This window comes from Fusarium poae, chromosome 4, assembly GCF_019609905.1.
Source record: "Fusarium poae strain DAOMC 252244 chromosome 4, whole genome shotgun sequence".
NCBI classification, from domain to species: Eukaryota; Fungi; Ascomycota; class Sordariomycetes; order Hypocreales; family Nectriaceae; genus Fusarium; species Fusarium poae.
Genome location: NC_058402.1, coordinates 6,866,642 through 6,890,024, shown reverse-complemented (window position 1 = coordinate 6,890,024; position 23,383 = coordinate 6,866,642). Strand labels below are relative to the sequence as shown.

Sequence of the window (23,383 nt, the reverse complement as noted above, 5' to 3'; positions counted from 1 at the left end):
CAGGGCCATTTTCAATTATGCTTAAGTCATCTATGTCTAGAATTAATTAATGTGAACAAGATGTGGAATTGCGTCAATGCCCCTGTTGGCTATCAGGATGCATATCCCAGTTGATTTATAATGTCGGCGTAACTTTGCAGCGCACCAGCTTACCTGGCTCTCAATCGGATGAACTATTATAGCGAAGAGCAACACCAATTAACGTTGTGTAACGATTTTGCGGATTTCCACTTGGCTTAATGCATGTGTAAGCGCTGGATTTGGTGCATTAGTAACTAACAGCCGCACTAACTCTTGTTGTTTCGGGAATGGAGGCAGGTTATTCGTTGATCGAGACAAGGTCGGAAGATTGGAGAACGACCAGAGGGTTGTTATCGCATTCGCTTTATCAGCCTCAATGATTAAACTGGCGGACTATGCGGAGTTTGGATTGTTTTGCAATGTGTATGTTCAGTCACAATACGGTATGTATCTAATAGTGGAAGATATAAGACAACGGACAATCTCCAAGACTCAACAAGCCATTCATCCACAACACAATATTCTGAATACAACATAAATACATCTATAAAACCACAATCCCAAACTCCAAAATGTCAAAGATTCTTGCAGTTACAGGCGCCACAGGCAAACAAGGTGGCGGCCTCATAAACTACATCCTCAACGACCCAGAACTCTCAAAGCAATACACCATCCGCGCCATCGCTCGCGATGTCGACTCCGAAAAGTCCAAAGACCTCAAGGCGCGCGGTATCGAAGTTGTTCACGGCGATTTGACCGATCAAGCTTCCATCAAGAAAGCTCTTACGGGTGCTCACTACTTCTTCCTTGTGACTGCGGCTTTCTGGACTGCTACCGACCTAAAGCCTGAATACGATATGATCAAGAAAACTGCCGACACCGCTGTTGAAGCTGGTATTGAGTACATCATCTTCAGCAGTCTTCCCAGTTGTTCTGATATCTCTGGTGGAAAATACACCAAAACTCACCCTTTCGATGCAAAGGCCGAAGGCGAGAAGTACATCCGTACACTCCCCGTCAAGAAAGCATTTGTCCGTCTCGCATTCTTCTTCGAGAATCTTGTCCAGGTTCCCATCTGGCAACCTCAAAAGGACGCCGACGGGAACTGGGTCTTGGATCTCCAGCTTTCACCCAAGACGCGCATCCCATGGGTTGACAACGGCAGCAACATTGGAAGTTTCGTCGGTGCGATTCTCGCCGAGCCGGATAAGTACGATGGTGTTGGCTTGAATGCGGCTGCTAGGTACTACACCATGGAAGATATCGTGGCTATCGAGAGTCAAGCCACGGGGAAGAAGATTACGTACAAGCAGATTTCTCCCGAGGAGTTTGCAGACAAGTTGCCTGTTTTTAAGGAGGTTTTTGTTGATGCTTTTCATTGTGCTGATGAGTTTGGATATTTCGGTCCTGAGGAGGAAAAGTCTGTTGCCTGGGCTGCTGAGAGGGCTAGGGGTAAACTCGTGACTGCGGAGGAGTTCTTCAAGGCGAACCCTCTCAAGTTAGAGTAGAGAGCTAGAATTCGAGTCAAAGGTTGAAAAGCGGATGGCATATCAGTAACAATTCTGATGTTGGTTTGTTGTAAGCTAGAGACCACCAATTGGGTGTGGACTATGAGATAGCCTAGATGTTATTCTATCCAGAAACACGCGTTGCACATATAATCTAGACAATCGCGAGGCACAAGAAATACGTATCACTAATTACTGTATCTGCATAGACGCACCTCACATGAGTAAAACATGCTACTAGCCATCGTGTCCCTAAGCCGAGCCAACAATCTCAGCACCAGCAGTCCGTCCGTACACAACACATTCCAGCAGTGAAGATCCCCCCAGGCGGTTATCACCATGAATACCACCAGTAATCTCCCCTGCAGCAAACAAACCAGGAATAGGTACAAGCTTATCACCACTCTTCTTCAACACACGAGCCTTCTCATCAATAGCGACTCCTCCCATGGTGAAGTGTGTAATGGGCGTCACTCTGCCGATATAAATATCTTGGTCCCGGTTCTCCTCTCCTGGTGGAAGTGTCCATCTTCCACGTTGTGTACGACCAAACTCATCCGCTGACCCATCAGCTACTGCTTTGGCATACTTGTCCACAGCAGCAATTTGGGCGCTGGTTAGGTCGCGCACTTTGACCTTTTTGAGAAGACCTTTCCATTCGTAGAAGCTGATGTGGTTGACCGACGCTTCTGAAGCACCAGGATCGAGAAGAATCGTTATATCCCACTGCTTGATCACGCCACCGCCGTCAGTGGCAGTTGGAAGCTTCATAATGGCGTTGCTGACATGCTCGCGGGTATCCATTTCATTGACGAAACGAGATCCATCTGGTGAAAGAAGAATACCACCTTCGCCACGGAGCATCTCGGCTGCGAGAAACTTGAGCATTGTGTTGGGACTGGCGGGGTCGACGAAGCCTGTTGGGTGGATTTGAACACTGTCCATATCTAATAGCTCGGCTCCAACAGAGGTGAGAATATCGTGAGATCCAGGTCTCTCATCGTTGGTTGAAGGGATGCCCTTCAGATCGGGGCGATAACGTGCCAAAAGACCTGTGGCATCACCGGCAAAGCCACCACTGGCAAATAGAACTGAACCCTCGAGGTTGTGCTTCTGGCCTTCAAATTCATACTCGACGCCTTTGACTTCATCATTTTCCTTTAGCAGGGCTTTGACTTCGGCGAGGTTGGTAATAGAGAACTTTTTGTTCTCCTTGAGTTTGTTTAGTAAAGCAATAATAATGGCGGCTCCGGGAGGTGTCTTTCCAGCGCCTCGATGGGTACGAGCAACGCTATGTCCGCCGAGAGGTGCAACAACGCTGAGGTCAACGCCAATCTCATCAACAAGCCATTCGACAGCGGCTGCTGATTCAGATGTGAGCTTTGTAACAAGAGCCTCTCGATCCACAGATGGTTGACTGAGATGAAACCTTGACCCAGCTGATCGGATAGAGTCGGTATAAAAAGAAGTATCGCTATCTACACCAGCAGCGCGCTGATACTTTGTTCCCGCACCGTTGATACCAGACGAAGCCTTGATGCTATTACCGCCAGGCTTAGGAGCGCGATCGAGAAGATGAACTGAGGGTGCACCACGCTGCAGAGCCTCGTACGATGCTGACAGTCCAGCTAGGCCCGAACCCACGACGACGACGGGACGAACAGAAGAAGACATAGTTTTTGATAGAATAGAAGTTACAGTGGAGGAATGGAGGATGTTGCTGTAGAGCATAGCAGTGAGAGCGACTGCGAAACCAATGCAAGAGAGGAACAGGATTTGCGGCCTACTCATTGTCCAGCGAAGGATACGAGGCATTGGAGGGGGTTTATTAATTGCGGGGGATTGTAACCATGGGCGGTATCGGCGGTGTAGATGCTTTATAAGAAGCAGTTGATGAGGTGGTTGTCGGCAGTTGGACCATTGTGGACTGTTTTATTGTCAGGTGATTTTGATCGTACGATTGGTGAGATATGTCTCGGAGATGTCAATTCCATTACGGATTGTTCATGTTTCAAGCGGCAATTGTTATGGGATCGTATACTTATCAACTTGAGGATGGATTCAAGATTACCTTTTCTTAAACATTAACGGTATCATCGGCCGGCCGGTCCCGCGTTTCGGGGGTTGATGCGGCCCCACTTTCGGGGTTGACGGAACCAAAGGATCACAATCTATCCCGGTCAGCTCAAGACAGTAACACATGTATAGCTAACAACTCCCTATCCTACCAGGTTCATGGAACTTGTCGAGCTAGTATTCCTTGATGTTTATAAGTGTGGGGTCAATGCACGACATTGATAGTGGCAGATCTAATGAACCCGTGGGGACTACAATATTCAAGAACTTAAAGTGAGCTTCAATGAGTATTCATCATTTCCTACATATTTACATCCTCCATCATATTATATCATATAGTAACCATCCTCTATATATGCCATAGTCCAAGCGGTAGGTCCTAAACAGAAGCCAACTGTGACCGTCTGGAACAGCGAAAATGACCTTCTAAACTCCTTCAATGCAGTGGGACTCAAACCAAACTATTGGTGGTCCGAATCAAGATGATGCATATGCCTCCCATTTGGTTTTAACAATAAATCATATCGTGACGCGTGAAAATGCAAATAAGCAGACCTCAAAAAGTCTAGGCAAGATGCTCCTCGGCCTTCTGGTGACGGTGGGCTCGGCCCGCATCAGACCAGGGGAAGTGGATAACGGGAACTTGGAAGAAGGAGTTGCTGAAGATACATTAGTAATCATTTTATGATCATGAGAAGGTAAGTTACGTACCTGCTGTCCTGGAGACCGGCAAGGGCGTTGTACCAAGCCATAAACGCAGCCAAGAACCCAAAGAGGCCTGCAGCCTTTTGAAGAGCGATCTGAGCAGTGTGGTTACCCAAATCGTGGGCGTAGTTCTCAGTCGCGAGCAGCAAAAAGCAGATGTCGAGGAAGAAGAAGAGCAAGAAGAATGCAACAGTGGAACGGAGAGTGCAGATGAGGAGCAGAGTCGTAAAGATAAACCAACCGGTCAAGAAGAAACCCATGACCGAGCCAGTGTCACCCTCATAAGGTCCATCAGCACCGAGGACGTTCCAAGTGGGAGTCTGCAAGAGACCGTAGGAGATCCAAAAACCTCCGTAAGATGACAGGGCGGTAGCACCAAAGGTGTTTCCAACGGCCATTTCCCTGTTTAGTTTGATCAGTATAAAGTTAAGGTTGGTTCGGGTGAGATTTCAAGACATACCACATTCCAGCCAAAAGCTGAACAAGACCTCCATAACCAAAAGCCACGGGAATAGCAATAGCAGGAGAAGTTTGACCACGAGCGTGCATGTTAATGCATGACAGGACAAAAGTGGTGAGAGCGAAAGCGCATAATCCGAGAGGAGCAGGGTTGGCGAACTTGCGATGCTCTACGGGCTTCCAAAGACCTGGTTGCATAGCACCACCGAATGCGGGATGAATGTGGTGAGGATTGGGGTAGAGATGAGGGTGAGCAGCTTGGTGAGCAGCGGTTGTCTGACGCTCAAGAGTCTTGTCTGAATCGTGAGGGAGATCATTTGTGTAAGATTGTTGAAACTCGGGCATTTGATCGTTTTGTGCCATTTTGAATTGAGTTTGGGGGGGCTTGTGAAGCCGCGAGATGTCTATAAGTGGTGATGGTGTGATGCAAACAGTAAAAGAGTCTAGTCTATAAGCGACAATGGCGGCAGAAAATTGAGTTGGAGAGTAGGTATGATGAAGAAAGAGAACAAGAGAATCAACAAGTGGCGATGGAGGGAAGAAGACAAGATTTATAAAGTAAGAAAGAAAGAAAGAAAGAGAGAGACCAGGGCAAGAAAATTGATGAGAATATCTAATTACTAAGGTACAGACCTAGAGAAAAAGAGTTGGGAAACGGGGGACCTGGACTAGACTGTCATGTCCCGTGGAGTGATATGGAGACTTGAGTGGAGTGACAGTGGAGTGTCCACTAAACAAAAGAGAGGGCGTGGGGAGAGGAAAAGGACCCCAGTAAAGTAGCATTTTTGGGGTGACGGTGCAGTTTGAATGCATACAATATGCACCTGAATTGGGGGATAAACATGATGAATGATATTATAACAATCACTCAAGTCAATAGAAACAAAAGACATAATCATCTTTTGGGGAAACAATCTCTTTGTGGTGTACTTATATAGAATGTCTGAAAGGAATACGGCCCGGATTGCCCATTCTCTCCTGACAACAAAAGACCAAGAAACTACGGTAACAAGCTTGGTTCATTCTACTTAGTGCCTCAAAAGAACAACGAAACCTCCTTTAACCTCGTAAGCAGCATCTCAAAGCAGTGTTTTAACCCCAACACTCCTTTCGAGAGAACAGGGCGAAAACCCGCGGAGACATGTCCCAATGCCTGTGGGGAAAACTCCATGGGGAAGGACTCTAAGAAGGTGATCTACTGTCGGTATGTATGTAAAGTCCTGATGGTCTACCTGATCCAACTGCCATGCACGGCCAAAGAGGGTAGGCGGCAAAGATGCAGCGTCCTATCGGCCATTGACTTCCAGACGTTTCAAGGAGTCAACGTGAGTGCATTACACATCAAATCAAGTCAATCATATGCAGGTTGATCCCCGGTATAACTAGCATCTCAGATGCGCTTGTGCTGGGGCGATCCCTTTGTTTTGCGGAGAAGGGGATGTGGCTTGTGTGAGGGTAGACTGTTTGACTAAGGATATGGTAAGATGGTTCGGGAATTATTGTCGGTAGTGAAGTAGTACACAGACCATGGGTGAAGACTGAAGGGTCGCCGAAGTAGTTGACGCGGAATTTGATGATCGGTTATTGGAGATGGTGGAACACTCTCCAGTTTACTCAGACGAACATGTTCATTGTCTTTCTCTTTGGTGTTATCCGGGTGTCTCAAGAGACTGTTCATCTTTCACGCATCGAATTTCTACTATTGCAACTCAAACACTAGTAGGACTGGACATTGTGGTTATACAAGTTGGCACGAACCATCAAAGGAGGAATCTCTCCGCAACAATAACCCATACCCATGCCTAAATCTCACGATTCTAATCTCAATCTCAATCTCATTCAAACGACCCCCACGAGATACTTAGGGCAGAGCTAGTATAACACGTCTCTAACACTCAGCGCTCAGGGCGATCAACATGGAGAAAGAATCACAAATGCGGAATTACTGCCTAGCGTATCGCTGATCACCGTAGAGGTTCCATTCCGGAGCAAAAGAAACTTGGAGGACGCACGTGGTTTGTCGCAACTAAAGAAATTAGTTGTAAGCCATGATGTAAAGCGTACAGTCAATCAGTCGATCAAGGGGACAGAACGCGGTGTTAGTTAGTGGAAGGGGACGAGTGCTTTGTAATAGTAATGTTCCGACGGCTACGGCCGAAATGCCAACTTGGCCAAAGAGAGAGGGAAGAAAAAAAGAGGCTGTGAGGAGGCACAGAAGAATTGGAGAAATTCTGGCAAGGAGGGTGTGTGTTTATTAAATATGTCATGGTCGACACACCCAATGACAACATCACCACCTTTGCATCTCACATCTCATAGAGTCTCAGATAAGAAAGAGAATAAGAAACCTGGAGAAGAATTTAAACTTGAATTTAAAGATTTCTGGGGTGAATGAGATTCTGGGGTCTGGAGAACGCAGCACATACAATCCGATTCTATCCGAAGTGATATTTGTATCAGTGTCTTTAGATAGAGACGAAATTCATGGACTTTGGGTCTAAATGTGGAACCTTGAGGCATCATATCATCATCGTCACAGACCCAGTTTATATCATATTACGCCGAAGTATCCGTATCCATACTGTCAAAAGATGTACGGTTGATCTCTCTATGCAATATTGAATAGATAGGTTCAAAGCATTATTAGCCAAGACTATTGCTGCCGTCATGAAATCACTGTGACGAGGAATCCAAAAATCCTTGAAGGAAATGACACCAGCCAAGACTTGTTTCTCCAAAAATTGTGTTGTCAGGCGGTAGGGTTTCTCCTCATACGACTTGGAGAAGTTTTTTAGCTGGGCAAAGGACGGGAATAATTAGTGAGTGCCCTGCTCCGTAAAAGACTAAGGAATCCACTAACAGTAAACAACAGCACAGTAAGAACACGAGGACAGTAAAAAGTACGGATAAAAAGGGCCGTTTAATGTAATAAGGGGGATATATACAAGTCCACCTGACTAAGTTTATCCTCGGTTCCATGTCTATCGGCTACAAGACGAACTGGGCTTTTAGAGCAGTCGAATGAATGATTGAGCCTCTGAATTGAGCCTCCTGGCCGCTAAGCAGGGGTACTGATAGCTGTTCGGCATGTGTTTCTTGGCAATAAAGCGGCTCTTTTGGCCAAGAGGCGAAGAGACAAAATCAGAACTGTCTGATTCAGACAAAATAAAAACTTTGTCAGAATCAATCTGACTCGAGTTGTCCTTCTTTCTCTAAAAAACCTATGTCAGTAAGAAAAAAAGACTCTTTCCAGAAACAATGGATTTGATCCAATCACGCGCAGGGATCTACCACTCACATTTTTTAGTGGCCTTAGCTCCAAGGGGCTCAGCGGGTACATGAACTGAATTCATTTTTGTTTATCACTAATGACGACCCGACGGGACACAGTCTCTACAGATTGAGTCTCTCACTGAACAGAACTGTTGTTTCCTTTAGTGATCATCAACTTTAGATAAATATTTGACATGGTCATCTGCATACAAATACAACTCTTGTATGCATGTATTACAAAAACAATAAAATTTGCCCCCCTTCATCATCATCGTCACAACCTGACAGAGGTCCACTATTCATCCTTGATCATCGTATGAGTTGGGGGTCCATTCCATCCAGTCTCGCCACCTGCAAATTCCGCAGGCGGAAATACCACAACTTTTACTCTGTCCGAGACACACTCAAAGTCCCTGCCGACAGTTGAGAAATACTGCGGATCCGAAGTAGCATTGCAGCTAAACAAAAGGGCTGTTCGAGTGAAAAAAGGCACATTGCTTGCTTCATTACTGATGTGCCTCTTCTCAATCTCAGCTTAGGCCAGCCAACATCAGAAAGAGCCGCGCTAACTGTGCTCTTTACAGCAAGGATCAGGCTCAACCGGCAGCAAAAATGCCGTTCACATCTTGACCCCAGTTGCATACCGGATTTCAATATCCGTGGTTCATACTGGAGACACTTGGTGGTTGTCCACTGTAACTGTTGCCCCTGATGAGTATAGCAACACCATACCGTGAATTATCCTCGGCTGCACAATGAATGAAAGAGATTTCACATCCCCTTTAGGTAACTTCCATTTCTCCGGTTAGTCATCTCTGATATTTGTTGAGTTATCGTGGCTCTCATGAACTTTGGCGTTGAAAACAACAATATGTTCCACATAACATAACCTCGGCCCCTGAACAAGAACCCACGTTCCCGGTTCGAAGAGACACTCTGGTCTAAGCGACATGAGAGTATCCAGTATTCGGATGGACCGGCACTGAAGCAACTTTAACCGGTGCGCGTTTTGAAGTTCAGGACTTTGTTCCTCCATGTCCCTGAATACAGCGTCTTGGTTGGGCCGCCAGTAGTATGGCTGATGCTACTGTATCCCATCTTTGCAGAGTCTGGATGGGGTGTGTATGGCCTCTTTTGTTTCTGACTTGAAAAAGGAAAATTCACTCGTAAACATCAAAGTTTGAGGGCGGACTTCGTATCACTATTATACCTCTTATGCGCGGGGGCGGCTCCGCTCCTATTCTCTCGCTCGGCACTGATGCTTCAGTCATCAACATTCTTATCCAGAGTTTCAAGGCATTCATAGTTTATTAAATTGCCAGGTGATATATCAAGACCGATAAATGACTCGCCATATGTCGAATGGATTCCCAGTTTAGTTGATAATGATACCATGTCTCGTAGCACTATGCATCAGACAGGTATGCTTGACTTCTTCAACTCACAATACTCGCCAGTCGGGTATACAAGTATGGCAGATCTTGAAGAGAGATTGTCATATCGGTTCCGCAATCATGCCACTTGATCTGAGATTCAACCATGATCCTCGCAACCGCAAGCACAGACATGTCCATCAACATAGCATCCCCACGGGGCAAACTCCCCCAAAATGGGCCCTCTGAAACCGGTCCGTTCAACTTGAGATCTCTCATGTATCTTGGTAGATTTTCTTGCTTGCCGCGATAACCGAGCTCCACACTTCGGTGGTGTTTGTAGTTGCATGGCGTGTGTAGACGTGAGATGTCCTTACTACTTGCCATCACAGCATTAAAGAGAAGAGTATTCAACTCACTTCTAATGAACGACATATCTACTCCAGACTCAGGCTGTTTAGCTCACTATCCATCTCACTTGTTCCTCCTATTAAAACTTGTTTTGATTAATCGCGCGATATGTTAGGGTAACCTCATTTCTAGTTCTTTGACAGAACTTGGATGCCATACATACTAGGCATAAGAGGTTGGACATTCAGATGCTGCATATTTCACTAGACAAAAATTATTTGGCATACAATGCTGTTTATTTTATCCCTTCACTTACCTACCTGTTCGACATGATCCTGCATGTCGCAGAAATCTGACAAAGGAAAACTCCCATACCATACTTACCTCCTTTCGTCCCAGAGGTATACTCCACCACCATGAACCGACACCAGGACATCCTATAGGCGTATCTCAGTGCGGACTAACCCCATATCATCCCAGTAGCCCCAGTTCCAAGGCATACTCCTTCCCCTTGGTACATTGACGTCCTGCTGGGTGCACTCAACGTCTGTCTTCCAATAGGTCAACATAGCCATGACTTTGAGAACCTCGAGAGTATGCTGAAAAGGCAGACTTACCAGCACACAAAGTAGTGTGACAAAGACGTTGGATTTGTTGCCGTGCATGCGTCTAGCCACAAGCAGGTTCGAGATAGCCTGCGTGCCGATCACCAAGGTAGTAATGACGATCCATACAGTCAAGGCTGTCGTGTTGAGGTTACTGTAGTTGAAGGCGAGTATAATACTGAAGATATCGATCAGTAGAGTAACGGGGAAGAAGATGGTCGGCCACCAGGTCATACGAGCAGCAGCTGGGAAGATAACGTGTCCCCAGCGAATACGCAACCAAGCACAATGGGGAGCCATGGAGAAGCAAGTTCGCCAATTGTTCCGAATAGTGCGAAGAAACTCGCCGATAAACTCACCGACAGAGTTCATCTCTACCGAAACCGTCACCTTGGGGCTGTCCAGGAAGAGAGTCTTCTTATTGCCTTCCAGGAGATAACGATTCAGGTAGAAATGCTCGCCGCCACTGAGGGGGCCAGGCCGTTCAAAGAACCATTTCTCCTTTTCGAATTCATTCTTGAATCTGTCCTCTTTCAGGTGTTGAGTTAGCACCAGAGTTGTAGGGCCACCAAATAGGGCAGAGCCATCCAGGCTGTTGACAGCGCGATTGTCCTCAGCCTGAACACTGTAGTGGAAGGAAAAGAGGTGCGCCTTGATGTTTGCCCAGATACCGCCTAAGGCTGGGACGTGCGCCATCCTAGGTACAGTGATGGCAGCGAGTTCGAGATCATCAAATGGACGAATGGCGGAGATGAGGAATTTCGTAGGCCAGTATGTGCCCTGCTCAGTAAACACAGTCAACCTAGAAATTCCATGGTCGAGAGTACTCAAAGCGTGAGCAATCTGACGACGCTTGTTAGCTTCGTGCACCGCACCGACGTGAATTTGAGAGAATCGATACTCTTGTCTAAGAATCTCCATTTGAGGCATGACTTCGTCGTAGGCCTCTTTGCCGACAACCATGACATAGAGTTGTCCAGGGGTATTCTCCAGGATGCTTCTGATAGTTGGGATGAAGTTTTCGCTCCGGTGGTTGACGACAGGGAGAATAACAGCGACGTCTGTCTGGAAGATGTTGTAGAAGAATCCACGGCGGGGAGTAAAGCGATATGCCATGCGGCCGCGGTGATGTATAAGGAGTCCGAACCAACGTATAGTCGAGAGGGTGATGAGAATGATGGAGAGGGCGAGAACACCTGTCTCGGAGAGGAATGAGTACGACATGTTGGGCGAATTACTGAGTTGCTGGGTTTGTTAGTGAACAAGATGCAGAAAGTTTGGGTACCTAATCAGGAGTGCTGAATGATACAAACTGTATGAATCTTGAGTGTCAAATGGCACAGACTGTCTGAGAATGAGGACGAGGATTAGAATCTATTTAGAGGTAGAGATCAGAGCTTTTATTACTCTATGGAAGTTATGTTATAACGCTTGTATCGATAACCGAGCGTGACTTACAACAATGGCATTGTCTTATTTACAATAGAACATATCTGAACAGTCGCATTAGGTGCATTGACATTATTTTGGACATTCTTGTTCCCCGAACATCTGCCATGGTACATTGGCACATCTTTTGAGTCTTTGTTATAGAGTAATTGAAGCTCATAAGGTCGTCTCTTCTGCCCAGACTACTAAGGTGAGTACTACCAAGAGGAGGTTGTTGTTGATCATTGCACTCCTGTCTGTACCCCGCGAAAGGGTCGGAAGCAGGAGCGGGTAATAGCCGATCAAATCGGCCGAGATTTATTGATTCATTCCCCCGCTTTATCCCCAGACCGAGATCTAAGACAGAGTCTGACTCTGACATGTTTACTACAGACCGAAAGAGGAAGCCAAAAGGAGATGACATTCAACAGTCAATTCTTTAAAGTATTAACAAGATGCTCACTCATCCACTCGTTCATCATAAGATAAAAAATTCATGATCATTAATAATACTCAACTTAGCCTACCTAGGTAAATTGGCTTAAGCCCCGCGTGGAAAATGCGCCGCCATCCGAAACTCAGATGCACCAAAACTGGGCCCGTTCTATCCCCGGACGCCATTTCCGGTCCTCTAAGTCGAGCCGGGGTAAAATAAAAAGGGACCATGGGACTTTTTCTTTTCCCCCATGACTCCTCTATTCTTTTTCTGACCGATTAATCACCAAAAATGGCAGATCCGGAAGAGAAAAAGACGAGCCAACCTCCAGAGAACGATATGGGTCAGACGAGGAGGAGTCAAGATACTACCACGACTGAAGAAGGCGTCATTACTCAAGTCCAGCAGAACCAACAAATCTCAACCTCGGAGAAGGATAACAATGGAGGAGACATGTTTCCCCCTCAGAACGATGTTCCACCTCCGCCACCGAATGGAGGATATGGATGGGTTTGTACAGCCTGCGTCGCCATCATCAATGCTCATACCTGGGGTCTCAATTCGTCTTATGGAGTCTTTCTCGCCTATTACATCCAAAACGACACATTCCCTGGCGCGACTTCTCTCCACTATGCCTTTGTAGGATCCCTAAGTATCGCATGCGCCATGTTGATATCCCCTCTTGCTACCATGTGCGTGCGAGACTTTGGCACGAAGCCAACTCTTTTCTTCGGCATCATCCTCGAAACTGCTAGTCTCATATGCGCCAGCTTTGCCTCCAAAATCTACCAGTTGTTCCTCACACAAGGTGTTCTGTTTGGTCTCGGCATGGGTTTCCTTTTCGTTCCCAGCGTTGGTATTGTTCCTCAGTGGTTCACTACTCGTCGATCTCTTGCAAACGGTATCTCAGCTGCTGGATCTGGTCTTGGTGGTCTTCTTTACTCCTTGGCGGCCGGAGCTATCATCCGAAATATCAGTCTTCAATGGGCATATAGGATCCTTGGCATTATCGTCTTCGTCGTTAATATCATCTGTACCATCCTCGTCAAAGACCGTAACAAGATCGTTGGCTCTCGACAAGCTCCGTTCGACCTCAGTCTCTTCAAGCGCCCCGAGTTCCACCTCCTCCTCGGCTACGGTTGGTTCAGCATGCTGGGATATGTCGTTCTCATCTTCAGTTTAGCCAACTTTGCCAACTTTATCGGCCTCGATGCTTCTCAAGCAGCCATGGTTAGTGCCATCTTCAACTTGGGGCAGGGTGTCGGTCGACCGTTCATCGGATACTTCAGTGATCGGACAGGACGCATCAACATGGCCTGCGCGACTACCTGGCTAGCTGCAATCCTTGTCTTCGCAATTTGGATCAATGCAAAGTCATACGGGCTTTTGCTCTTCTTCACCATTGTTGGAGGTGCCATGGCCGGAACATACTGGGCGACTGTTGGACCGGTCACAGCCGAAGTTGTCGGTCTCGCCGACGTCCCTGCCGCCCTCAACCTGACATGGCTTGTTATCAGCTTGCCTTGCACGTTCAGTACGCCAATCGCACTACAGATCGTCGCAGGCACCGGAAAGTACATCGGTGCTCAAATCTTTGTTGGCTTTATGTACATCGCTGGAGGACTATGCCTGTTCTTCCTTCGTGGATGGAAAATTGGTGAAATCGCAGAGATATCTCGCGCTGCAAACCACGATCCTGATGAGATTACCCGGGTTAGGTCCCAGGCAAGCGGTGCTATCAGTATCAAGAGTAGGAGGGTTGGACGGAAGAAGATGCTGGGCGAGTGCTATAAGCCTGGTAAGGTCTAGGTGATATCCCATGCTGTCGCATCGTTCATATTTTTAAATGCAAACGTATATACGAACTCGGGATCAAACGTGGCGTTAATTATATTGGCGGACGCTGCCATTTACAGGATCAATTTTTATATATTATTTGTTACAACAAATGCTATTGCCCTGGGTTCAAATTGATTTGGTCGGATATAATGACAAGAATGGGATGCATTTATGCTGGCTTCAGGAACGATCTGATTGTAAAAGTCGTAACATATAAAGCAAAAATAATATAATGTACGAACTTTCCTCTGATGATAATACAACGCAATCCACACACTCACAGCCGAATCCTTCGAATCGACCACTCAGCATCGAGAGCCTGTGTGTAAACAAGTTCAGGCTAGATACCCTGCTATGAGCCCATCGCCTGAATGCTCATACACCTATATCGTGTCAGAAGCCATCCAACTCAAGTTAAGATTGTATCCATTACAAGCTTCTTGCGCTTCTAGAGACAAGCAGGTGGCAGAGCCGCATCAGAATAGATTACAGTCTTTGAGCCCGGTTAAGATACTCTGAATGTGTCCAAACATATCTAAGTCGTGTTTATCATCATTATCAGAGCATCTCCCCATAATAAAGAAACGCTAATACGTGGCCTTCATATACGCAGCACCAATCAATCATTCACTCCATACAGTCAAATATGACCCCTCAAACAACCGTGCAATGACGGAAATTTGTTGGTTATTGTTCTGATGTTCTGTTACGAAAACCAGCCACTGACTTTGAGGATCAGTGCAGTTGTGCTCAACATTGGATCAAACTATCGTCGTTGATGTGCCTTTTGGATGAAACACCAGGATCTTGACTTTTTCAAATCTCATATTAACAGACTTTTTCCGTTGCTCTTTAGCAAAAAGTTATAAAAGGGAAGGTTTGAAGAAAGAAAGTTATCAAACAATATAAAATCAGCAGAATATTTTGGCTACTCAAAATAAGACCAGAGAAACTTCATCTGACATCATTCTTTGTTCGTTCACCTCCCTAGGTGAACAGATGAAAGAGAACAGGGTAGACACGTGATCTGGCGTCGCGAATGCCTGGACCTGAACGCGCTCCTCGCCCCGCAAGATTCGCGATCTTAACCTCACGTCATAATTCTACTTGTCATATATCTTGTATGGTACCGTGAGCGACGTCGCGTCGCACTTGGATGCCCGGAGATGTGGATCCTGGAGAATACCGAGGCCTTTGAAGGTGAGAAATAGGTCCATTGAAGCTCAACGTACTCACCCAGTCTAACCATCCCTAGGCCGAAAGCTATGGTTGCGACCAGGGAAAACATATTTATTTGGCCGAACCGCAGCAGAACGTAAGTAGCCATTTCTGCAGCATCTTATCGCAAGCTGACTTGTTAGCTGGCCAATTGGCTATATCGCACAACACCATCTCACGCAAGCACTTGACTGTCACAGTCAGCCCCGTCGAACCGGGCCAGTCGCACAATCCCTCGAGCCGCTCTACCCTCACCATAGAAGACCTCGCGACCAAAATTGGCACCGTCGTCAATGGAGAAAAAATAAAGGGTACACAAAAGGTAGTCGAGGGAGACAAGGCTGAGTTTACTATGGGAAAATGCCCAAACAAATTTTGGTAACCCGTTTCATCCCATCTGGTGTTACTCCGCTTACAACCTATATGTAGCATCTCGTGGGAACCAATCGTCTTCGCATTTTCGTTTACTAGCAAGGAACTTCAGACGGACCCTTTGGCAACCCTTAGAGAGAGATTTGAACAGCTCGATATCAAGATCGTACACGAATACGTCAACACCACAACACATGTGGTTTCCAAAAAGCGAAATACTGCAAAGGGACTGCAAGCCCTGATAAATGGAAAGCATATCGTCACAGAGACTTTCCTCGACGCTGTGGTTGAAGCAGGGACTTTACCAGAAGGTGCAGAGCCTACGGAGCTAAGCCCACTGGAACAAGACTTGGTTCAAAACTGGCCCGATGCCCTGCAGCACTTACCTCCCAGAGGTGGTGAGCCTGTACAGCATCCCGACTCGACGTATGCCCCAGACACGGGACGGAGAGATATTTTCGAGGGGTACACTTTCATCTTCTACGACCAGGTTCAGTACAACAATCTGCTAGCACCCGTTACGAGTGGCGGCGGCAAGGCGTTGATACGTAAAGTTATACCGATGGAAACTGAAGTGGACGAGTTTGTACAATATGTCAAGGGTGTTGCCGGAGAAAAAGGCCTCGGCGCTTTTGACGACGGCAGTGAGGGTAAAGGCGTTGTGGTCGTTCGCTTTATACCCTCGAAAGGAGATACCATCGACTGGTATGTTGAGTTCTTTCAGACTGTGTCTTTAAGATTGGATCATCGTCCCATTGAGCAGAGTGAATTCCTGGAGGCAATTCTCATCAAGGACGCGAGTATTCTTCGACGACCTCTTGAAGTCGAGTCTTCACACAACACTCAGGAACCAAACCACACTCAACAAGAAGCCGAAGTATCAGACGGCTCACAAAACCTCAACATGCAAGCTCAAGCCCCACAGCCAGCTGAAGAGACACAAACCGCATCTCGTCGAGGCAGAACGAGGAAAACAATCAAAAGACGGTTCGCAGGGTTTGACGATGAGAGTGATGTTGATATGGACAGTATCCCTCCGGCCCCAGCCCCAGCCCCAGAACCGGCTCCAGTACCCGCGTCTAAGCCTAGGACCCGACCTACTACACAACTGCAACCAGAGGAAGAAGGATTGTTTGTTTCCCAGGAATTGGATAACCCCCTCGAGCCTCAGCCATCTAGCAACACTCATTCATCGCAAAGGAAGAGAAAAGCCTCACCGATACCTGAAGATGGTCTCATGGATGGTATGACAACAGCGGCAGAGAAATTCAAGCGTCAGCGAATAGAAAGAGGCGATGACATGGACGAGTTACCTGAGCAAATGGAGGTTCAGAAGGAAGAGACAGTCCCGACACCAAAGAAGAAAATCAAGAAAGAGTTCGATATTCTGGCAATGGCTGCTCAGAACAAAGAAAAGGAAGAAGCCCGTGCTCGAGCAGAGAAAGAAGACCTGGCAAATCTGCCCGACGACGTTGATCTTGCAGAGATTCGCAGGCTTAACATTGTGGAACACATGGAAGTGCGACAGCCCGTCCAAAGTCGCACTAGAGAACAAGATATCCGTGATGGAAGATGGAACCCTAAATGGAATGGGATGAAGAACTTCAAAAAATTCAGACCGAGAGGCGAGGTAGCCGGACGACAACCAGCGAGGACCATTGTGCCCCTGATACAAGTCAAGACCAAGGAGTTTGGCGTTGGTGATGACTACTGGCTTGAGGATGAGTCAATCGATCGCAGGAAGAGTAACCCAAGCAGAGAGACACAGCCCTCAGCCCCATCGCCAACTCCTGTTCCTGCCCCAACACGCTCTCAAAAACGAACTGTCCCCACCATTATATCTGACAGCAGTGACGAAGAGGACAGTGGAATTACGCAGCGATCATCAGCGCCGGCAACACGAACACGCGGAGCGCAAGCCGCAGCGTCGCAGTCACAATCCCAAGCCAACACAAAGAGCCAAGCATCCCGGACCACTGCCACCAGCCAGGGAAGCAAACGATCTGCAGCAGAGCCTGCTGCAGGACAGAGGCCTCCAAAACAGGCGCGACCAACGAGAAAGACTATGGAAATCGCCGAAAGTGATGATAGTGACGATGAGCTCAAGTTTCGGTTTGGCAAGAGACGGTAGAGACCGGCCTCTATGGGGTATCTTTCTAGCTAGTATACATATATCTATCTGTTTCAGCGGGCTCTATGGCGCAAATATTGTGGTCTAATACATCAGGTTTCGTTCACTGTATCGTAAATGATCGAGTGGTTCTAGCATCTCTGTCTAAATTCGGTTTGCAACACCTTTCGTCTAGTCCATCTGGTCCATTTGGTTCTCGGTACCTTCGGATTCTTCAACGAGAAGGCCTACCAGACAAGCGGAGAGCATAGTCTCGTAGTTAACCCAAGGATGAACCTCGCCATAAAGCTTGGTCGCATCCCGCCCGGCACCACGCATCAGCTCAGGAACACCACCTGGATGAAAGTCCGCGTAGGGAGTGACATTGTACACCTTGCCGTTGAGTGCCATCCAAGCATCTTTGCCTTTGCGACCCGTCATGCGCTTCAGCATGGATGGGGTGACACGCAAGTATGGTGTCGAGGGTTCAACACCCCGAAGGTCAGCATTTGGCCCAGATATACGAGCCCAGTCCAGAGGAGAGTGACCAGGTGTAAGAAGGACCTTGCGACTTGGTTTATTAGGCTTGGCTGAGTGTGTCGGCGGCGGCGCAAGACCTCCTGATGATGACAGAGGACCTCGATTCGGCACGGGACCACGAGCTCGTTGCGGAGAGTTGGCAGCAGGGAACTGTGAAAGTGTGGGCATGCGACCGACCGGTGGGTTTGCAGTGGATGTCGGGGGAGGAAGACGCCCCGGAGGAGGCGGCGGAGGCATCATAGAAGGTTGATGCGCAGTAGGAAGACCGAGTGAGGGCGCGGGACCCGGCGCTGTGGGGTTCCGCCGGGGCGCGGGGTGGGAGCTCGGCGCCATAGGAGCATTATCGAGGCTGAAGCTGGGGACGTTGATAGATGGAGGATTCGATGCGACAGCCTTTGGGGTCGTTTGTTCTTCTGGCTCGGCGATGGTGGGTGGTGGAGGCGAAACCTTTGGCAGGGGAGGTGGCGGCATAGACGAGACATTGCTTTTTGCAGCCTTGAGAGAAGACGATGTACCAGTCGCTGTAGTGGTAGCCTTTCCTTGGTTCTCGTCTTGAGTGGTACGGTTATCGGCCGGACGAGCCCGGAGTCGAGGGCCTGGTTCCACCTCGTGATCCGATACCATGATACTGGGTCCAGGATCGGAATCATGCTCAGCTTCAGCCTTGTCCTTGGCTGCAATAGCAGGACGACTTCCTCCTCTCCAGCGCAAGAGAACTTGTAGCGGTTCTGGTATCCATGATGGTGGGCGAACTAGAACCCAAACCACAGAGACGACGATGAGTGAGATACCGATGTAACCCATGATGAACACACCCCTCTTGGGAAACAGAAATAAGACAAGACGAGATGAGTTTGTTTGCTTTGCCCCAGGTGACTTGTAGAGTTTGGGGTCGATTGGCGAAGAGGAGTGGGTTGTGGAATGGTTATTGCAGAATCATCGAGCCACTTTGCGATGCGCCTCGGAGGTTGTTGATGTCAGCGGACAAAGGAAAAAGAAAGGGTACGGATTTGAATAGTGGGGGCTTGGAGAGAGGTAGTCAAAAGTCCAGACTTTGATTCCAAAGATGGAGCTGAAAAAGCCCGAAACAAAGTTGGAGCCTTGTTATGGATGCATGTTGATTGGTTGAGAAGCTTGAATTCCAGGGTCCCTGACAGTGCCCCTCAGGTACGAACTGCTGGGAATAGTGGCCTAGGTATTTTGAGTTAATAGTGTTGATGACAACTTATCCAGAGATGGTTTTCTCTGATATTCAAAGCTGCAGACATAAGCCATGAGATACCCATTAAAGGAGGATTTGCATAACTTTGCCGTGTTCAGGATCTTGAACATCTGTAACGCCTCCGGGGTCTAAAAAAAGACAGCCGAAATATGGTATCCATGTGAATAATAATCGGGTATCCGTAGTATCAGATGAAAATGGGGAAAGCTAGAATAATTCCAGAACATTATGCATATATACTGTGAATTCCTACCGCCTTATCCGCAAAAGCAAACGCCCTATCTTCTACAATATTTTATTTGGGCATGAGACTAATGTTACAATCAATAAAACTGTATGTAGGTTGCCTCAACAGTCATGCCACAAGCGATCGACAGTGGCATAACTATCTGGCAGGGACCAGGGCACTTGGGGGACGAGATGAAGACTTGACCAGCAGGGGTCGCCTCATGATCAATGTTCTCTCGGTTGGCATGAGAATGTAATAAGAGTGGATAGAATGAACATTGAGGCATCAGAAAGGGGAATTGTATAAATATTATACTAGATCAGTAACAATTATGTTTAGATTGATACAGGATTTGTATACAGTAGTCAAGCCAAACATCCGGCTAACCTATCACGGCATCTGCAGACCGCCAGGTATGTTTCGTGATGATAAGAACCAGTCAAAGACGTCAATTGAAGCACATATGAAACGTGTTTCAATAGCATGACATGTGGGTGTAACTTGGGGTACTGTTGTAGTAGAAACAATATTATTCACAAGTCACTAACTAAAGCATGATCGAGTTTATTGCTGCGACGGACTGGACGGACAAGACAGAGCAAGGATGGTCCTATCCTAACCATGCCCATGACTGAATACACAATCCGTTCATCCCGCTAGTTTCTCGTCAAGGCATCTTATGGAGCAATATCCCCAGCATCCTCCGTGCTTTGGTCGTATTTGTGACTCTCGTCTCCCTTTCCTATTTTCCTTTCTTCCTTCTACTCCGTAGTCTAACTACGTGCTTTGTACTTGTCATTTACAACTCTTCCTGTTATCTATCCACTCCGTGACAATCTCTGTTTCTACCGCGGCTCATTATTAGCGGTGAACAACGTCTTTATTTCTATACGCTGCTTGTGAACTGCCGTCTCCTCTTACCTGCAGCACGCACAAGCAAGACACAAAAGAAAAACGTCCCCCCGCTTTCTATACTTCTCAGACAAAAAAGAGCCACCAGACTTTGTTCATCCAAGAATCGACTCACCCCCACCGCCCTCGTGTCTTTGTCCTGTCTCTGATTCTCGAACTGTTTGTTTACTTTTTTTTTTTTCCTTTCCTGACGTGGTCGCCTCGACACTGGCCCAGCCTGAAGACTGGAACTCTAATTACCCAGAGACCACTAGCGCTCTAGTGATCAACAGCGCTGTAACATAGGCGCTCCAGGCCATTGCTCTGCACAATTTACTGGAGGTCCCCTTAACCTGTTTTGTTACCGCACCGCCCCTCGGCCAATGAGAGCTCACCGCTCCGTCCCGCTACTAGTCATCTCAGCCTGAGCCAGCCCGCCCAGACAGAAAGTCGAGGCTCGCTCGTTTCCGACTTGTACCCAACTCGTGGACGGACAGGATGCGCACTCTAAACACCATCAACTCGTCATCTTCTCGTCCTACATCTCCAGGTCTATCCGTCTCTCAGCCTCGCACTCGACGTCCCCTGACCCCTTCGGCAAACGATAAACTAGTCACCTCGTCTAAACCTCTCCCAAAGACTAGATCCCAGGCCACTACTGGAAAGAACCAGGTTCAGGCCCAGGCTCAAGCTCAGGCTCGTCCCCGATTCTCCTCGGCTGGCAACACTCGCACGTCGCCATCCCTTGGCTTCCACAACCCGAACCAACAACATGTTCTTTCAGTAACCGCAACAATTACCTCGACCCGTTCTACCTCGTCGAGTTCCGCACCTCCTATCACCAAAATGGCCCCTAGCGAATCGAGACATCGTCCCCCGCAACTCAGCGCATCTGCTGCAAAGACGGTCGGACGAACGCCCCTGACGCCCAAGATTGCCTCGACATCAAAGGGCTCTGCATTGGGTGCACCTCCTTTAGTTCGAAGATCGACCCAGGGACTATCTGCTGTTGCGTCGCATCGAGACGAAACTGCCGTCACTCCCCGATCTGGCAGTCGACAAAGCCGTAACAATAGCAACACCACTACTCCCAGTGGAACACCGAATTTGGACCAAGAAAGTTGGAATCCGCGAAACTCTTTGACCTCGATAGGGAGGTTGTCGCGAGCTGAATCTCCCGCAGATCCAGATGCCAAATTCTTTCGTGCTAGCGACGCTCCAACTTCATCACAGCCGTCCGGCCGCCCTTCAATAGGCTCTCAAAAATCGAACAACTTCTTTCATGCCAGTAAAGCAACCTCGGAATTCAAGAAAGCCACTAGTCCTTCTGCCGCGCCATATACCTCAGCATCAAACGCCGCACCCGAGCCTTTAGCTTCAAAGTTCTTTTATGCTAATGGCGTCGACCTTGACCTTGACCTAAAACCTACTTCAGCCAATGCCTCCAGCTCGAAGCTGCAGTCCAAGCGTCCAAGCACCAGCAGTTCAACAAATCCCTCAAATAACTCGCAACCTTCGAGGCCACACTCTCCTACCAAGAATCCTCAGCCAAATCCTTCCATCCTCAAGAATGCGGGTGCGCCTGGACTTAGCGGCAGACCGCAAGTAGTGTCACCGCTTCAGATAGCTTCTCCACCGCCATTAGCTCCTGCGGCGTCCATCACTGCCAAAAGACGGGTCAGCATTGAGTCGGCACCTAAAAAGCAAAGAGGTCATGCGAGAGCCGGCAGCGTGCCAAATTTTGATCATGCTAATTCGCCCAGGCTGCCCATGTCACCAGCTCGGCGGCAGCATGAACTTTCACCCCCCAGTAGCCCTGGCACGATACAGCCGGCTTTGACAATGGCATCGATTCTTCAGATGGCCGAGGACATCAGCGATGAAGAAGAAGAAGAGGATGAAGAAAAGGACACCCAGGACAATGCGTCCCAGCCTGACCTTCAGAGCCCTACCAAGTCCAGCCATGGTGAGCCCGTGAACGATCTGGTGGCTAATGCTCGAAGGGAACGAAAGGTGCAGGATTTGCAAATTACAAACGCCTCTCTCGAAGCCATCAATCGCACTCTAGAAAGACAAATGCGAAAGCAGCAGGCTGAGATTCGCAGATTCCGGCGACTATCCAGGTCAGGTCGGCTGTCTGCCGTTGCTTCAGCTGCCTCTAGCCGAGTAACCTCTGCAGCATTGACGGATGTCCCTATCAGTCTGTCCGATCTCAGCGAAGAGGAAGACTCAGAACCCCCTTCTGAAGACGAAGACTCGCTCGACGAATCTGATATGTCAACCGATTCCGTCTCAGCTCCTCTTGACCCGAATGATGAGAAGGCCATGGAGAAGGCTATGACGCGACGAAAGCGGGATGAAGATCGACTGCAGCTCGACTTGTCCAAGCACCGCGACATTCTCGTTGATAGCCAAAAGATAAACCAGAGCATCAAGCGATGTCTCAACTGGACCGAGGTTCTCATCAAAGAGGGCCAGAAGGCTTTAGAATACAAGGTCCGCGTCACAGATGTCGAGTTAGGTGGCCAGATATTGCCTCCTCTTAATGACGACGAAGACGACGATCTGTCCGAGATTGATGATTTCGGATCTGATCCCGGCAGTCCGGTGGATGAACCCCCTCTGCCTTGGGAAAAGAGCTCACAGGACCGTGATAGTGGCATTGAGTTGCAGCCAGACAGCAGTTAACGTCGTTGAACATCACTTTGACGCCCGCACACGATACCC

General features: G+C 48.0%; 8 protein-coding genes across 8 annotated transcripts; 4 read left to right on the top strand and 4 right to left on the bottom strand.

Moving 5' to 3' along the window:
• Window positions 1–593: 593 nt before the first annotated feature.
• On the top strand, window positions 594–1,529 carry FPOAC1_012304 (uncharacterized protein; the record flags this gene model as incomplete). The annotated part of the gene is made up of 1 exon (XM_044856662.1): window positions 594–1,529. The coding sequence occupies one exon, from the start codon at window positions 594–596 to the stop codon at window positions 1,527–1,529; it is 936 nt and encodes a 311-aa protein (XP_044703975.1).
• A 252-nt stretch (window positions 1,530–1,781) lies between these two features.
• Window positions 1,782–3,203, bottom strand: FPOAC1_012303 (uncharacterized protein; the record flags this gene model as incomplete). Its single annotated transcript, XM_044856661.1, has 1 exon — window positions 1,782–3,203. One exon carries the CDS (start codon window positions 3,201–3,203, stop codon window positions 1,782–1,784), a length of 1,422 nt encoding a protein of 473 aa, XP_044703974.1.
• A 967-nt stretch (window positions 3,204–4,170) lies between these two features.
• Window positions 4,171–5,132, bottom strand: FPOAC1_012302 (uncharacterized protein; the record flags this gene model as incomplete). Its single annotated transcript, XM_044856660.1, has 3 exons — window positions 4,171–4,264; window positions 4,317–4,712; window positions 4,771–5,132. 3 exons carry the CDS (start codon window positions 5,130–5,132, stop codon window positions 4,171–4,173), a joined length of 852 nt encoding a protein of 283 aa, XP_044703973.1.
• A 5,071-nt stretch (window positions 5,133–10,203) lies between these two features.
• Window positions 10,204–11,595, bottom strand: FPOAC1_012301 (uncharacterized protein; the record flags this gene model as incomplete). Its single annotated transcript, XM_044856659.1, has 1 exon — window positions 10,204–11,595. The coding sequence occupies one exon, from the start codon at window positions 11,593–11,595 to the stop codon at window positions 10,204–10,206; it is 1,392 nt and encodes a 463-aa protein (XP_044703972.1).
• Window positions 11,596–12,526: 931 nt separating this feature from the next.
• On the top strand, window positions 12,527–14,044 carry FPOAC1_012300 (uncharacterized protein; the record flags this gene model as incomplete). Its single annotated transcript, XM_044856658.1, has 1 exon — window positions 12,527–14,044. The coding sequence occupies one exon, from the start codon at window positions 12,527–12,529 to the stop codon at window positions 14,042–14,044; it is 1,518 nt and encodes a 505-aa protein (XP_044703971.1).
• A 1,196-nt stretch (window positions 14,045–15,240) lies between these two features.
• On the top strand, window positions 15,241–17,795 carry FPOAC1_012299 (uncharacterized protein; the record flags this gene model as incomplete). The annotated part of the gene is made up of 4 exons (XM_044856657.1): window positions 15,241–15,274; window positions 15,330–15,389; window positions 15,436–15,670; window positions 15,722–17,795. The coding sequence occupies 4 exons, from the start codon at window positions 15,241–15,243 to the stop codon at window positions 17,793–17,795; spliced, it is 2,403 nt and encodes an 800-aa protein (XP_044703970.1).
• A 171-nt stretch (window positions 17,796–17,966) lies between these two features.
• FPOAC1_012298 (uncharacterized protein) lies at window positions 17,967–19,118 on the bottom strand (the record flags this gene model as incomplete). The annotated part of the gene is made up of 1 exon (XM_044856656.1): window positions 17,967–19,118. The coding sequence occupies one exon, from the start codon at window positions 19,116–19,118 to the stop codon at window positions 17,967–17,969; it is 1,152 nt and encodes a 383-aa protein (XP_044703969.1).
• A 2,036-nt stretch (window positions 19,119–21,154) lies between these two features.
• FPOAC1_012297 (uncharacterized protein) lies at window positions 21,155–23,344 on the top strand (the record flags this gene model as incomplete). The annotated part of the gene is made up of 1 exon (XM_044856655.1): window positions 21,155–23,344. The coding sequence occupies one exon, from the start codon at window positions 21,155–21,157 to the stop codon at window positions 23,342–23,344; it is 2,190 nt and encodes a 729-aa protein (XP_044703968.1).
• Window positions 23,345–23,383: the final 39 nt, after the last annotated feature.